This window comes from Puntigrus tetrazona, chromosome 17 (assembly GCF_018831695.1).
Source record: "Puntigrus tetrazona isolate hp1 chromosome 17, ASM1883169v1, whole genome shotgun sequence".
Taxonomy (NCBI): Eukaryota; Metazoa; Chordata; class Actinopteri; order Cypriniformes; family Cyprinidae; genus Puntigrus; species Puntigrus tetrazona.
This window is the reverse complement of record NC_056715.1, coordinates 8,606,090-8,622,457: the sequence shown is the minus strand read 5'-3', so window position 1 is coordinate 8,622,457 and position 16,368 is coordinate 8,606,090. Positions and strand designations below refer to the sequence as shown.

The 16,368-nt window shown below is 39.0% G+C and overlaps 1 protein-coding gene across 7 annotated transcripts in view; it reads left to right on the top strand.

Moving 5' to 3' along the window:
• LOC122362248 (WD repeat containing planar cell polarity effector) overlaps window positions 1-16,368 on the top strand; it is a 54,115-nt gene that overhangs the window by 19,819 nt on the left and 17,928 nt on the right. For all 7 annotated transcript variants that reach the window (XM_043263617.1, XM_043263614.1, XM_043263616.1 and 4 more), the window contains 6 exons: window positions 2,437-2,487; window positions 4,519-4,589; window positions 4,947-5,006; window positions 6,209-6,323; window positions 8,633-8,769; window positions 11,936-12,127. In XM_043263617.1, the coding sequence (XP_043119552.1) occupies window positions 2,437-2,487; window positions 4,519-4,589; window positions 4,947-5,006; window positions 6,209-6,323; window positions 8,633-8,769; window positions 11,936-12,127 (626 nt within the window). The remainder of the gene's footprint in view (window positions 1-2,436; window positions 2,488-4,518; window positions 4,590-4,946; window positions 5,007-6,208; window positions 6,324-8,632; window positions 8,770-11,935; window positions 12,128-16,368) is intronic.

Here is a 16,368-nt window from a genome sequence, read left to right as displayed (position 1 = left end):
TTGATGGGTAATGTATACTTGGGGCTTCAGGCATGCATAAATGCTCAAATATGCACAAAAAAATATGCCAAAATGTCTTGGCAAGTATTCATGTAAAGACAGTCAGTTATGTCTTAAGTGAAAACCTGGGAAGGAACCTTAACCTAATAAACCTACTGCTGTCTATGTCATTAATGTAAAAAAAAAAAAAAAAAAAAAAAAAAAAACAGATTGTGTGTGTTTTTGGTTTTTTTTAATCGTGTTAGGAAGATGTGTATCGTGATTGTGGTTGTAACTCAGATAATGAAGATCGGCCGCCCCTACTTCAGTGTTTTTTACTCATGTTATTGTTACTCAACACCAGACAGACATTAAATCTTCACTCACAAAACTCAACAGAATTGTAACACCCATCATTCACAAAGTTCTACAAATCTCCCGGCCCCCTTTTAATCAGTTTTTTTTTTAATTGAGTGTTTGATTTAATTATACTTTCAGCACCCAAAAAGCATGCAATACTATCAGCTATACTTTAATATTTTAATTTTTAAGATTTGTCCCTAAAATAAGCTTAGCAAAAGCCTGCAGTGACGTGTCTGCCATCTCATCACTGTTACAGATGTTCTCTAAATGCTTCTGGGCAAATGAAGTGGCACCAGGTTTCTTGATGAAGTTTTTTTAACATGTCGCAGATTAAATATTTAATAATCCAGACCCCTCATGAGAGGACACAGCCAGCTCTGAAATGTGAAAAGCTTATTGATTTAAACAATAACACAATTAGGTTATTCATTTTTAATACTTCAGACTAGAGACTTAAAAGGTTTTGTTTGTTCTGTTTTATCTATGAAAAACTCTTATTATCTGAGAAAACACAAGTCCTTTGATGTCTTAAAGACCTTCAGATGGTTAAAGTCTCATTGATTTAAAAAATCAAGAATCGAGGGGAACGTAATAATGCAGTGTTAGTTTATTTCTCTTACCTACTGTTTATTATTTAATAGAGATCAAAGTCTTAATGTTAAACCTGTAAAAACAGCATACAAACTTCATTAATAAAAATATTTTTGTGTGTGTGTGTTAATGATTGTAATGAATTCATTGCATTATAACAATTTATTTATGATTTATGACTCAGTTGACTCACTAAGACAGTTTATAAATTATAGAGCCACATTATAAAAAATAATATTTCTACATTTTGGGGTTTGTTTGGTTGTGGTACCTGCTGTTTCTCACGGCCTCCAGCAGAGGGCGAAGGAGACCCATGCTTCTATGAGAAAGGGGGCTCTTTCCACCCCTCTATCCTGTAGCAGATGTGTGTGTCTGGGGTAGGCAGGGGCAGAATGGCCCTTATCTGATTAGCAGGAGTAATCCTGGAGCTGTCCAGCAGGTCCAGGCCTCCAGCAGAGAGAGGCAGGGCTCCTGTAGAGCTAGGCAGGGAAGGGGGCCGTCTGGATGGGCCGCCGAGGGCCAGGGATCTGGGACTATGGGGTGAGATGGGGCTTAAGGTATGGTACTATAGCACAGTGGAGAGAGAGCGTGCTGACAAAGCAGGAGTTTGGTCTTGCCCTCAGTCATTTCCGTCTGTCGGCATACCTGTCCCTCTCACTGTATGTGTCACTGTTTTTCTCTTTATGACAAACACACATATTGGGGCGAGATGACAACTAAGTGACCACATGCTGAGAAAGACACCCGAGGGTGTGTTTACACACACATGGTTGTTGCTTCAACTACCTTTACATGATGGGGAGTGATATTTTGTTACATTAAAAGTTTCCTTGAGATGGCTTACCATTCTTTCATTTGTTTTGCTGCGTTTTACAGATTTTATAGTTTCATTATTTTATAGTTCAATCTTAATGAAAATACATTTTTAAATGTAATAATCCACAAAAATACACACAAACCATGTTAATATCAGTGTGACAATGCTTTATCGCAAATTTAGTTTTCAAGATTTTTTTCAAGAACTGTCCTGCAATTAAGATTCTAAAGATTTTCATTATAAAAGACAGTTGAGTGGACTTGATTGCCAAGTAGACAAAAGTGTCAGCTGAGAGCAATGAGAAGTCATCAAAAAATAGCAGTACAATAATTATAACAAAAGTACAATAATTGTCTTGTTTCCAGTAAATGTGTTATTTTGTCAAATTATGCAAAAAAGTGTGAGAATATAATTTAATTATGTGTAATTTAGTGTCTCAGCATTAGCAGGATAAAATAGTCTTCATTTTTATTACAAAAATATGTATTTTTTGTGGTGGAAATGTATTCGTTGTTGGGTATTATTAGTGTGAACAAATTAAGCAGGTCAGTGAAAAGTGTGATTTAAATGAGTTTACTTTCCCCCTCCGGGACAAAAAAAATCTATATATTCACATGCAACTCACTTTTGCATCTTTTCTAAAGATGTAAAAAATCCTAAAAATGTTTTGTTTCTTCTTTGTGAAGCCTCTTTTACAGATCAGCATTACTACAATGAGAAACAGCAGTTTGCAGACAGTAAGTAATCCATCATCAAACAATTAACCTTTGTGTCAATGATCATATTAGCTCATTATTTAAGAACATTGGTTTGCATGTTACTGAAGCAACACTCATCCGATTCCTAATTTAAATTGTGCTTCAGATGCCTGGGAAATGAAGTGCCCCATTAGTGCAAATCTGACAAATATTAAACATCACTCCATTTTCCCTCCACTTCTTTAACCCTCATGAGCCTGACGCATTATTAATGAATAAGATTGGAATGAAGAAACACTGCATAAGACTGCAAGTCACGACGATGGAAAATACGATGGTGACTTATCAAGCTTTCGCACGGGAGATGTATATTTATAGCAAATCTCCAGACCTCATTGAGGTCTTCAACAGCCAGTCTTTTACGAAAAGTGTTTTGTTGGTGGCATGGTAAAGTGGTGTACTGAATGAAGACTGCTGTATAACCGTGTACCATGGATCTCTAATGTATACTACGAAGAATGCAGTGATGTTAACATGGTATGTAAAAAAAAATAATAATAAAGCCAAACAAAAAAACACAGTACGTTTTTTTGATGTTGAATGTTTCGACCAGACATTTTCTCTATATTGACATTTAACCAGCATCACTCTGCCCCTTTTAATGTAGATTATTATAGGACTGACTCTCTTTTTCAGTTAAGTTATGATGTTGTCAGATGTTCATTGCCAGTATGGCCAGTGTCTCCTCACTGTAATGCCCAGTTACCTCCTACCCGCTCACCCTGCTGGTGGGGTAACTCCCGTTGCCCTCGAGAGAAACACAAACACCCTTATCAGGAGACACAGACCCGTCCCCCTCTCGCCCCCGTCCTGCTCATCTCCCACCCTCTCTCATTCATTTGCATTCATTTATTTCTGCATCCTCTTACTCCTAAAAGGCAGGAGACATTTATTAATGGTGTAGAAATAATAATAAAAAAACCGATTGGATTTGATTGCGAAATCTTTAAGAAAACAAATAACAGGCCTCCTCTATTTCCGTGGGTCCCTGTCCCGGATGAACGTATTAATGCATAAATGCAAACGCATACTCACAGATTGAACTCAGCCGAGAATTCTATTAACGTTTCTTTCTCTTTTTTTTCCCTTCGCTGGTTTGCTCCAGAGGGAAACAGGGACTGAGATCTAAGCGGAAATTTGGGGGGCTTTGTGAGCGGAACGAGGCATTTTGGAGTGCCGTATTTAATGTGTTTAATATGTTATGGTAACTTTGAGTTCTTCCCTCGGGTGACTGTGCTAACTCAGGGAGCGCTGATTGAATGAGACTGCGGCGTTACACTGAATTTAGCCTCTGTTGCGCTATTAGTTAATATTACGCTTTTAAATCCGTTCTGTCTACAACATGAGAGAAATCATGAAAGTAAATATTTTAGCTAATGAAAATAGAAAATGTTTAAATGTTAAAAGAAAGAGGAAGTTTATTATCTACGCTTTGCATTGTAGATTCAGGGAAAATGTTAGTTTTGGAGTTTTATGTGGAAGAAATACAGAGCTTTGGATAAAATTTGAATCCAAATGGGTTTTTCTTTTAGCTTGCTTAAATATTTTACAGTGTATTTTAAATATGTACAAAATGTTCAAAATATTAGTTTTAACGATGTTAAAAAAAATTGAATTATTCATTATTCAACACATAAAATCTGTAATAGTTTAGTCAGGATCAAAAGAAGATAAAGCTTAAAAGACAGTTTGTTTGGGCTGTCCTTCAGCTTGAAGCCAAATGGAACGAGACTTATCACTTATTTTTCTATTCGTTCCTGTTTGTATGTGTTTGTGCCCAAATCATCATCAGGATTGAAATGAGTGGATTTAATTCTTGAGCTGTCAGCTCAGATTCATTTGTAGAGTGACCTCAGGTGGAGCTGTATTTCAGGGTCAATCCTCTTTTCCCTAAAAAAAAGTCACAAACACAAAACACATTCTTTTGACATGTCTTTTATCGCTTCTTTCTGGCTGCAGATGATGTTGCATTTCATACTCATTCCCTCTTCCTCTTTTTCTGTCACTCAGGTCGGGGTTACCCATGGTTCCTTAGTAACCGTCGCCCAGAGAAGCTGCGTGATGCCCTAAAGGAACTAGAGGTATTTGTTTACATTTCCTGCAGTCCGATTAACAAATAGGAGCATTCTCTGTCTCTCCCTCCTTTCATAAGGAAGGAGAAAATCCCCCCGACCTCTCTCCCTCGCTCTCTCTCAGCACCTGTGTGGGTGCCTCTCTGTCATCGTGGGGGATATTTGAGGGGGATGATTGGGACTGTGAGCTGGCTCTCTCTCTCTGCCTCTGGCTCTCTCACACAAACCTAGCTTTGTTCAGTCCGACTCAAGCTCATTTTTGCTGCCTCTCCATATCTGAAACTGGAAACATCCTTCTAAACCTGACCCTGAAAACGCTCAGACGGCATCTACTCATTCCTACTACACATTCTCTGTTTCTCTCAGGAGCTGCTGCAGTCATACCCGGTCATGAGTGTCAGATGGAGAAGCAAACAGTGCTGTCAGGTACCTTACCCAGCATGCACCAGTACCCAGCAGGCATCAGGTCTTCTTGGCATGAGTTGGCTCGTGTAGCAGAGGTCAGGCAGTGAGCATATGCAGACTGTTTGTGTCAAATACTCTTGGGGAATTTATCTCTGGGATCAAAAAGATTCCCTTCCCAAGCGCATCACTGTAGTCCAGCGGTTTTCCGTTCATTAAGGATGGATTCTTCAGTCATGTGCGCACACATTTTTAACACCTAAAGGCTTGATTTCGGCCGTTTTAAAAGGTCAGGGAGACCAAACCTTGTAGAGGTGTTTCTTTTCTTTTTTTTTTTGGTGGTCAGAGATGGTTTTTGCTGCACAACAGCAGAGTCTGATTAGAAGCAGTGACCTTTATCGCCTGTTGACATGAAATAGAGATGAAGTTTCCCCTTATTTTAGTCAAAATGTTATCAGCCAGAAATATTTTAGAGGGATATTTTGCCTACAATTTTTTAAAGAGGCCATCATTTACTTTCATGTTATTCAAAACCTGTTTAACTTCATTTCTTCTGTGGAACACAATAAAAAAACATACATTTCAGCTGTTTTTGTCCATACTATGGAAAGTTACCAGGACCCAAAATCTCTAGCCCTAAAAATGAAAGACATTGAGGTGACTTAAAAGTAGTGCTGTAGATTGTTTATAATCAGTTGTGGTTTTCTATAGTTAATCACAGTTTAATATTGTAATCATAATTGTATTTTCAAATGTAATCTCTAAACTGATTTTAGAACAGTTTGGGAGTTTTTGATATTTCAAATATTTGAATGCCATAATTCTTCCTCTATTTTTTTTTTTAAAAAAAAAAAAAAAAAAAAAAAAAAAAGGTAGAGCAGTTACTTTATTTGAAATACCACATTAAATTTCACGTCCAAAATTCTAATGCACAAATTATTGGTTCTTCATTGATGTTAGAAGTTTGTGTCACCATATTATTTGATATCGTCTTGTGTGCATACAATGATGTTTTTGATTCAGAGCATGAAATATTTTACTTTCTTAATGTTAATCCAAACAACTGAAACGTCCTTTAAAATATATTCATTCGTGTTCCACAGAAGAAGTTTTGGTAGAAAATGAACTCATTTAATTTTTTCTGTGTTACATGGAATATCATTTTCTGGACATTTAAAGTCTGAAGCATTGTGACTATGCCGTTGTTTATTACTGTGTGTATGTAGCTGCTTTTGAGATCAGGTGTGTTGGTGACCCTTATCCTGGGCGGAGCTCAGGTCGAACGGGTGTCTATTGACAGAACACTGGTGGGGCGACTACCTGCTGACACCATCAGCGACGGTGAGTAAATGCACACTTGCACGCTACACTTCCTCCCTCTTTTCTTTTCTTTTTTCTCTTTTTCTTGTCTCTTCCCCTCTCTTTGCAGTTTCGCTCACTGCTCATTTTCCCAGCATGGGCCTGGGCGGCATGCACACCCACAGGTCACGAACGCCAGTCCCTTCTGTTTCTCCCTCTTCTGTTACTCCCAAAGGAAGTTCGAAAGGCACGGACACAAGCACACACACACACACACACACACACATGTACATGTTGAGGTTCCTCCTGAATCTCGGGGGAATTTGGCATGCCTCCTTGTCTTATTTCTGGTTTGTGAAATTGGACACTATCCCAAATCTGCTAATTATTTTCTCATATCATCTATTGTTTAGAGCTTATATGGCTAATACTGTCTGTGCCAGGTCTCTAGATACCTGACAAACCTCTCTCGCTCCCTTTCTCTCTCTCACTCTGTCAGCCCACCCCTTCCCTAGTAGCCCCCCATAGAGTGCCATTCAGGCCCCCAGAGCCCCTAATTACCAGAGCAATTATGTGTGTGTGTGTGTGTGTGTGTGAGGGAGAGTGTGTAAGGGTGGGGGTGCCAGGGGGGCTTCTGCATCTGTCACTTATTCAGTTAGTTTCACACACGCAGTCAGACCTGTTCTGGCCTTGATGAAGTTATTTTGTGAGTGCTATAGTACAAAGAGAGAACTCAGAAACTTTGATTGGCACATTTCTGACCCACAAATTATCTGTACTGCATTGTTTCATTAGTACAGTCATAGGTTAAGGTGTTTTAAGATGTATATGGCCAGCCAATCAGTGACAAGAAAGGTGTTTGGGAATATTTGTATAGTATAAGAAACTCTCAGTTTCTTGATACTAAGAGGCTCAAAACATAATGACCTTCAATTTAAGAATAAATGGATTCATCAAGTATTGTTTTATATTTTTCTAGAAATTAATGTCACTGCTTGTAAGCGTTTTAGACGGTGCTGTAAACACGTTTTAAAGGAATGGAGTATTAACTAACTAAGCAGATTTAGAGGAATTTATTGATTTATTCTGGTTTAACTCGCTGCTCACATGTTTCAAAACCTGTTTACTGGCCCCTGGACACAAATTTGGAATTTTTTTTTTTTTGGAAGGATTATCATGGAATCTTCCCCTTAATTTGGCCATGATTACTGAGCACTAATACATTAGTATGTTTTCTGTAATTTTTGTAATCTTTTAAAAGCATGCTGAGCATTCCATGTTTTGCTTTTTTATTTTCCAAAGGGAAAATATGTCATTTAAATATTCAGTTTTAATTTGGTAAAGTGTATCGTTTACATTTAGCTTTTCCAAATCACTGTTGAGCCTCTTAAAGTGGCTAAAGTAAAAACTTTGGTATAAGCAAGAATCATTCCTTTAATGGTTTATTTTCTAATGCACAGTACATTAGCAGTTTAAGCTTCATTTTCCAAAATAATTTGCAAATGTGCATGTTTTCTTTGTTACTGAACACTGGCTAGGGTAAAAGTTGGTAAAACGATGGTAAAAAAATGACTGCATTTAACACGCTATTCCTTTGAAATGAGCACCCTTTTTATGCTTGACTGTGAGATGATTCATAATCACTGCAGAAGCGCTGATATTCCGTCTCTAATTGCTGTTAAGGTTGGAAATTCCAGCCCTGAATATCATCCTCAACTAAACCTGCTTCTCTGAATGGCTTGTATTAATTTTTCTGCCGTTTAATTGGTTTCATAAACAGATTAATTTTTTAGGAAGGGAAGGTTAATTGCTAATCACAGTGTGGAGAGCTTGTCAACAGTTTCACTGCAAATGTCTCTCTTTAACATGAAAGCTGCATACCCTACAGGCTTTACAGTCTCTCTCGTTCTCTCTCTCTTTTGTGACTCCTTATTAGTCTCTTAAACTACTACCCTGACTCAAACACCTATGGAAATTAATAGTTTTGTTCATTTCTGTATGTGTGGTCAGACTTTACCTACGTTTTTGGACCCAAATGTCCTCATCATGAAAGTTAGATAAAGTGTTTTGGCCAATAAATATGTCTTTAGGTATGTATAAAAACAGTAAAAGTCAAAGGAAAGTACCCACCGTGAAATACTAACTTGTTTGAGATTTGTTACTTTGAGATTTGGCGCAAATTTGCTGCAGTGAATTTTGGAGGATGTTATTGTTTGAAAGAATTATCTCTTACTATAAATAAAAAAAGCGTTTCAAAGAGGTAATTTAGCATTTGAGTCGATCTGCAGTCAAGCTGTACTCTCACAAGGTCATATGAGGTTTGACCTTTAACCTTTCTCTGTGGTTTTCAGCGGTGATCGGCGATCGCTTCCTGCTGTTCTCGCTGATGGAGAGGAGTCAGGTGTGTCAGGTTTACCTGAACAGGAAGAACCAGAGCTCACCTGAGCTAGCACGACACATGGAGAAACTCACAGCTGCAGAGATTAAGGTAACACACACACACACACACGCACATATCTTTTGTGCACACATCTATTGAACACTCGCCCAAAGACATACACGCGCACACTCTTCAATGCACACGCATTAGCACATTTTAGGAGTAAAGGCAGCACAGCCTCTCCTGCTTTCAATTAAAAAGCTTTAATGAGGCTGGTCTGGCTCTTTCCACAGGGCTTTTAGCTCTAATAATTGCCTGGCTTTACTTGCTTTCTTTTACCGCTGGGACAGGTAACACTGTGATTACTGGAGCTCCTCTCTAATGCACACCTGTGGAACATCAGGTCCAAACATACAGCACTCCTCTCTTTATAGAGACGTGACATCCTTTATGACAGTACATGTCCATAAGCCTGACAAATATGTTCTTCCCCCGTCTCTGTTTTTGTTAAGTAAATTGCAGAAACCTTCAAAAAGTTTTTTTTTGTTATTAATTTAAAAGGGTAAACAGTTGGATGTCATCGTGTAATGGCTGTCATTTTTTAATTGTTAAGAATCAAGTAAATATAAAAAGAAAGAAAAAAAGCTTTTTTAAAAAACACAATATCATTTGAAATTTGAGAAGCATTAACTACACAAAGCAGGTTTTCAGTGTGTTCATTACACACTGTTTTCCCACATCAATGTTCTTGCTAGAACCGGAAACAGAAAACATTTCTCCATTTATATATAAATACAATTTGTGAAGTGAAGATTTGCATTTGCATTTATGCATGTATTTGTGAATTATACATATTTTAAGAAATTAATACTTTTTTTTTTCGCAAAGATTCCTTCAATCGATCAAAAGGACATTGTTACAAAAGATTTAGATTTTAAAATAAATGCTGTACTTTTTCTGCATTTTGAAAGAATCCTAAAATGTATCACAGTGTTTACATAAAATATTAAGCAGCACAGCTATTTTCAACAAATTAATAAGAAATATTTAAAAATTAGTCTTCATAAAAAAAATTTTTGTAATAATATTTCACAATGTTACTGTTTTTTTTCTTCGTATTTTTAATCAAATAAAACCAGCTTTGGTGAGCACAAGATACTTATTTTTTAAAAGAACATTCAAATAATGTTATTTTATATAAAAATGGTACTGTGTATATTTCATTATTTCTTTGATTTCCTGGCAATCAGAGCCATGACCTTGGCTTTGCTAGCACTACGCTCTACTGTTTGAGCCAGACGAACAGAAGATGTACTATCTATATTGTAAGATGTGACCATTATTACTGCTCTGTAAAATTGGTCACAGCCATGCAGTCTGTCGCTAGCAGAGCAGTGGTGTAGGGGTTGGAGGATAAGGTCAAGTCCATCTCCTCCTCTTCAGAGGAAACGAAGGTGATCGCTCCATTCTTTATTCTCATCCCATTCATTCTCTAGCTTTCCAAAGCAACTCGTCTAAAAAAAAATCATAACTGAATTTAAGAAAAAAAAAATCTTTATTCGTTTTCTTTTTGAAAGCATTAACCTCATTTTAATGGGCCGGAGACCAAGTGTGCGGAGATCACAATTTGGATGGGTCTGATTATGGACTAAACACAATACATAAATACATCAGGCTCTTAACACCCTCCGCACCCGAACATTATCGCATTACTGGAGCGCTTTGTTGCGACGGCAGCCTGAGTATGAAAGCAATCTCTCCTGCGGTGTGGCTGGCTCCAGCAGCATGGCTCTGATAAGGGGGGACCGTACGCAACCCCCCCCTCAAACCATGCTTTCCCTCCCGACACCACCCCGCCCACCACACCCCCCATCCCAACCCGGCCGGCCCCATCCACTGCCTGCTCCACTGGACTAAGCTTTGAGCCTAATCCTCCAGAAAGAGGGTCTGATTATTGCTGACCAGCAAGCACAGGCGAGATGGGGAATCAAGTTTTGGGGGAGGGCGGAAAGAGACAGAGAGACATGAATGTTTTTTTTCCCACAGTCTGTACTGGTTTACTTTGTTTTTGTTTATTTATTATACTTATATAAATCATTTTCATGCTAGATGATGCTTAACATGCATGATTACTCTGTACGGGCGCTACTCTGTGAAGGTCAAGGTTAAATGATGAACAGTTTTTGTTGTCATGAACAGACTGTGGTGCATTTCTAGTCCTCCCTATTGTGCACAGATAGAGTTGTTGACATAAAGAGAGACTCCGTGTTTGCTCTCTTGATAAGGCCTTTCAGAATGAAGTATATGGAAATGACTGCTATTATGTTGCATGAATAGGCACTGACTCTATAAGAGCCATATCGTATTTTCATGCCATTTATTCGTACTATGGGCTGCATTAAGGGGCTGAAAAAAACTCTACTTTAAAACCTCAGCCCAGAACTGCTGAAATAGCACATGATGAGCTGCCGCAGATATGAGATAGAGTTTAATGCAGCGGTGTAGAAGAAATATCGCTCCTTACTGAACTATTATTGCAAGTCCCATAAACAGAAAGTGGATTTAACGCCCCTTCAAAGGAACCAATTTTGAATACCTCAATTATTAATGTCTATGTTAAGGCTAGACAGTCTCAAGTGATTAAAGCAGTTTGTGCATCAGCCAAACGGCAGGTGTGTCTCAATCAGGTGTGGCTCATTTTAATGAAATTTGGTAGTCAGAGTTAGTCAGCAGCAAAACACTGGCCTGCGCTTCATTAGAAACCTGTAATTGTGGGTGGTTTTGGGTTTGATCTGTGCCGCAAATTTTATGAAGTGTCCTAAAATCCGAGATATTGATTATGAGAAATAAAGATATAAAGACATAATTGCGACAAAAAACATGCAATTTTAAGATACAGAGAAATTACCTTTTTTATTTTCCATAGTATTTTCTTGCAAAATACAAATCTGGTTCAGTCCTACCATGCTGGAAGCAATACAGTACCTGTCCAAATCTGGGGTTTATGAAAGCGAAAGCATCTAGAGATCTTATTAGCAGTCACACAGATACCTCGTTACATTCAAACACCTCACCAAGTGCAGAACAAATGCGGCTATTTCAAATGATTTTCATAAAAACCCCTACAAAAGATAACAATGCCCTGCTACCCAGGGCAGCTCAGGCCACATTAATAAAGCAGCGTGCAGCTGTGTTGTGTTATGCAGAAGAGTTGGGGTCATGTTTTATAGATGTTTTGTGGTGTGATTCCTTTACGGTTGCTGTTGTTCCGCAGGTTTCGTTGGTGGATTTACCTGGTGGAGCACGGCGCGCGGTGCGCCGCGTGGGGCTGAACCGGACACAGGACGTAGCTGTGTGCTGGTGGCCCCTCTGTAACGAGGAGGTTAGGCCTTGGTCTCCCGTCCCTAGTGCAGTGGACAGGGCCAACCTGGTGCTGCTCGCCTGCTTGGATACACCAGGGCTTACGGTAAGCAGACGCTGACATTGCTTCAGGGTTGGCCTCTCACCATTTTCTGAACTAATTTTTTTGGGGTGATGAAATTGAATGATTTGAGAGTGAGATTTTGGATAAACTTGAAGGTCAGATAATAACCAGGGTGTGACCTCCTAAATAATATAAATACTTTAATAATGCCCTCGCAATGCTCCGCTGCTCAAGGTTTTGGAAAGATTGTCAATCCCTTTTTTGCCCCAGTCTTTCTGTCCTATTTTACCTTCCTTTTGTCATGCTTTACCAATCACCATTGTGTTTTCAGTGAGCCTCTATAAGTCGCAGACTGTTCATTTGAACTTTTATTTTAATGTGAACAGCCAACCTTTGACCTTTCAGCCCGCTTCCTCTTTTATTGTAGTATGTATTCTGTTCTCCAGCGAGTCTGCTGTTAAGCAACACCTGTGCAAAAAACAAAAACAAATGTTTTCTTGATTCTAGAAATATTTAGCATATAAAATAGAGCTGCAGTACAAACACCAATCCTTCATTGTTTTTTAAGGTACCTTTTCTTTTTTTAGCTTGCATCACAGTGGACGAAATGATGACTTGTTTTTGAGTATTAATAACTTTTAGTTTTATTGTTTTATTTTATCCAGTAATAATTTTTCATTATTTATTTATGAAGTAGCTACTATTCAACTGGTTATGTGATCATGGCAACCCCATGCAGTGAAACTAATCAATGAGACATAAATAAAAACTGCTTTTATTAGGCTACTGGTATGACTGTCTACATCTCCAAAGTACACTGCCTTTTTTGTGTGTGAAAATTTTGAGGTAAAAACGAGGTGCTGCTAATAACACTGTCTGTCTACTTCTCCATCTGTACTGTATATTCCAGTGCCTATCAGCACTGCTTAATGTTGAATGGCGACGATTCAAAAATCAGCAGCAATGTTTAAGCTCCCAACGTTGCACTCTGGTTTTAAACATATGCAAAATCTTCACTCGCAGAGCAGGGGATGAGAGAGACGAGTAAACGGAGCTGCGTTTCCAATCGCAAATGCACCAAATGAAAACAAACAAGGGGTAGAATACTGCTAAATAAAAAAAATAAAAGGGGGGCAGCATAAAGCGACGCTGGATTGCTCTGGTTGGAAATGAACCCTGGATTTATCCTGGGCCTTCACCTATTTATTTTCCTCTCTCTCTCTTTGTCTCTCTCTTCCTCTCTCTCTCTGCCTTTCTCTCTCTCTCTCTCTCTCTCGCTCATTTTTCTACGGTTAAAAAACATTAAAGTGTCTCTCGCCTTCATCGTTTCTAATTAAAGTGTTTGTTGTCATTTTCAGATCCGTGGTGTGAAATCAAGCTAGCAGTTTATGTAAGACGCGAGCGGTGAATCAAACGGTTCGCTCGGCGCACAGACACACACTTCAATCAATTCTGCCTCATATATATGTTCCCTTTGTTAAGTTTGCTATCTGCATGCTAAACCCATTTTCTGCTTAGTCTTCAGCATTTAAAAAGTACGCTTTCTTTCCCTATGTGGTCTTAATTCTTACCCCTCGCAGATAAGCACTGCCAAGAGACACACGGGGAAAAACACTCGTGCACACACACTTATTTATGCAAACGTTTAACATTTATAATCAATTCCCCCTGTTCCTGGAATTTAATGATTTTAATACAAATATTTTTTATACATACCCTTATTTTGCATGTGGAGTTTGTCGTGTTTTCAGTAAGCATTTGATATAATTTTTCTCTTTTTTTTTTTTTTTTTTTTTGTTGTTTTGCATATTGGGGGGTTGTTGTTACGTTTTCTGTACGCATTAGATGTTGTTGAATATCCTGTTATCTCTCTCTGAACACTTCTCTCTTCATTCGTTTGATCTGCATATTTACCAGGCATCTGTACTTTACTTAAAATTGCCACATTTCTTGTGTTTTTAGCCAAACACATATTATCCTTTTCACCCAATATGGAGTGAACAAATGGTTTTACAGTTTTCAGGCCTCAGTACTCCGTGTCAGTGACATTTAGGGACATCCACTTTATTTGATTTCTTAAGGAAATATTATTTCCTTACATCCCAACTACATCAACTACATCCCAACAAAAGTGCTCTTAATAGTCTAATGTTGCTATGTTATTACTATGTTTTTTGAAAACAGTTGTGCTGCTTAAAATATTAAGCAGCGTTACGTTTTTTTTGATGAATTGAAAGTTTATAAAAATAGCATTTATTTTTTAATAGAAATATATTTTAAACGTTGTCTACTACGTGCCTTTACAGTCACTTTTAATCAATTTATCGCTTCCTTGCTAAAGAAAAGTATACATTTTAGCCCAGACTTTTAAAAGGTAGTGTACACACACACATTTTTTTGATACAGACCCCTTTTCTGACTGAGGTATTTGCAGAATTTATTCCGCTCATTTTTTAAATTGTATTCCTGATTCAGTGACTCCCGGTCAGTGCTGATTTGATTTTAGAAGGCTCATATGGAATGGTTTCAATCTCTGTCATTTTTCTGCGCATGGCTGCTGTTATGATTCCAGACCATGTTATATATGAAGAGAAAAGGTCCGAGTGGAATGTGATTTCTCGGGTTAAATTCTTGGGCATGTGCAGGTGCAGTAGAGCGAATGCTTCTGTGTTGATTTCATGCCACAGCGGCCTGACAAGCATCTGAGCAGCGCGCACACACTCGCACACACACACACACACACACACACACATTTACACACACCAGAAGAGCAGAGACTCAGCAGCAAGAACTTTCATAGATTGCCTTCATCATCATCTCCCTTTCTCTCTCCCTCTCTCACTGTCCCCCTCTCTCCCTCTCTCTCGCTCTCTCTCACTGTTTGCTCTCTGAGCTGGAAAATTGGCTCAAAGAGCTCTACTGCTGTGAACAAGGCCTGCTGCTCAGCTGGACCTCTTTGGGTTTATCTTTCAAGCTGCAAAAGAAAGTCCAGAGAAGAGAAGAAAAGAAAAGAATAGTTTTGACCAGTCACTGAAACCAATAACTAACAGAGACTCACTTACCACTGTTCTCTCTCTCTCTTTCTCGCTCTCCTTTGCACCCCCCCAAACCTCCCCAACTCACCAAGATGCCGTTTGTCTTTGTGAAATTGAATCTGTCATTGTTTCAGCGGCAGCTGTGGGATTTGCGATGTTTGTGTGTGTGTGTGTGTGTGAATGCAGGTCTTAAGAAGGATCACTCTGTGAAGATGTTAAAACCTTTGTGGCGGGTGGGAGAAAGACACTCGAAATGTCCCCCAGTGCTGAGGCAAACATACTGCCTATCAACCGGCTCTCCTTTATTTCTTCACCTTTTTGTTTTTGTTTAGTGTTACCGTGGCAAAGAGCTTAGCGCTTTCTTTCTATGGCTATCCGTTACTACTAAAGCGGATAAACAAGTGTGAGGATTGTGCAATTCCTTATGGCACTTCCAGTCTGCGATTTTTACACTCGCAACAAAGCACAATGCTATTCAAGGTGTTTAAATTAGTCCGAATGGTATCTGTAGCATTTCCTAGCATTGTATTAGCAAAGGGTTAGTCTTGTTAGGTCGCAAATTCCGGCCTGAGCTGCAAGCTGACCACTGTAGAAAGGACGTACATCTGCAAGATGTCTGTTTAAGAGTTTTTGATCTGGAAAGCATCTACTGTCTATAAATGTCTTACAGATGTTAGTTTTACATGAATTCTAAATCTTAAACATCTTAAAGACATCTAATATATGTCTATTTGACAGGAGACGTCCAATAGACATATTGCAGATGAGCACACAACCTAAATAATACGTGCTGCAGATGTATATGCAAACGTCAAATAGACATCTGCTAGATGCCCGTGTGCTATCATGGTAAGGTGCTCAACCTAGCCCTAGCTAGTTTTTTTTGACTAGCTTAGTGCTAGTGGGGTCAACATTATCAGAGTATTAGCCAAAGCAGTTGGGGAGTTGGTCTTTTGCTAGCGTGGTCAGTGGGGTGTTGGTTCTGAGCCCGGGCCCAGCTGTGGACAGGCCCAGAATGGGGGCCTCTGTGGCTGGGGCAGGTGTGTCTCAGCGGGGCCTGGCTCTGTGGAGATCTGGCACTGTTCCGGATCTCCCCTCTGTGCTGTCAGCAACTCCTCTCCCGCCCTCTCACTAAACCCCTCTCACCCCCTGGGGTGCAGCGGGAGTCGGCCCAGGGGGGATTACAGCTAAAAAAAAGACAAAAAACTCATCCCCTGCTTTCACAGAAACCATCGGCAACCCGCTTAA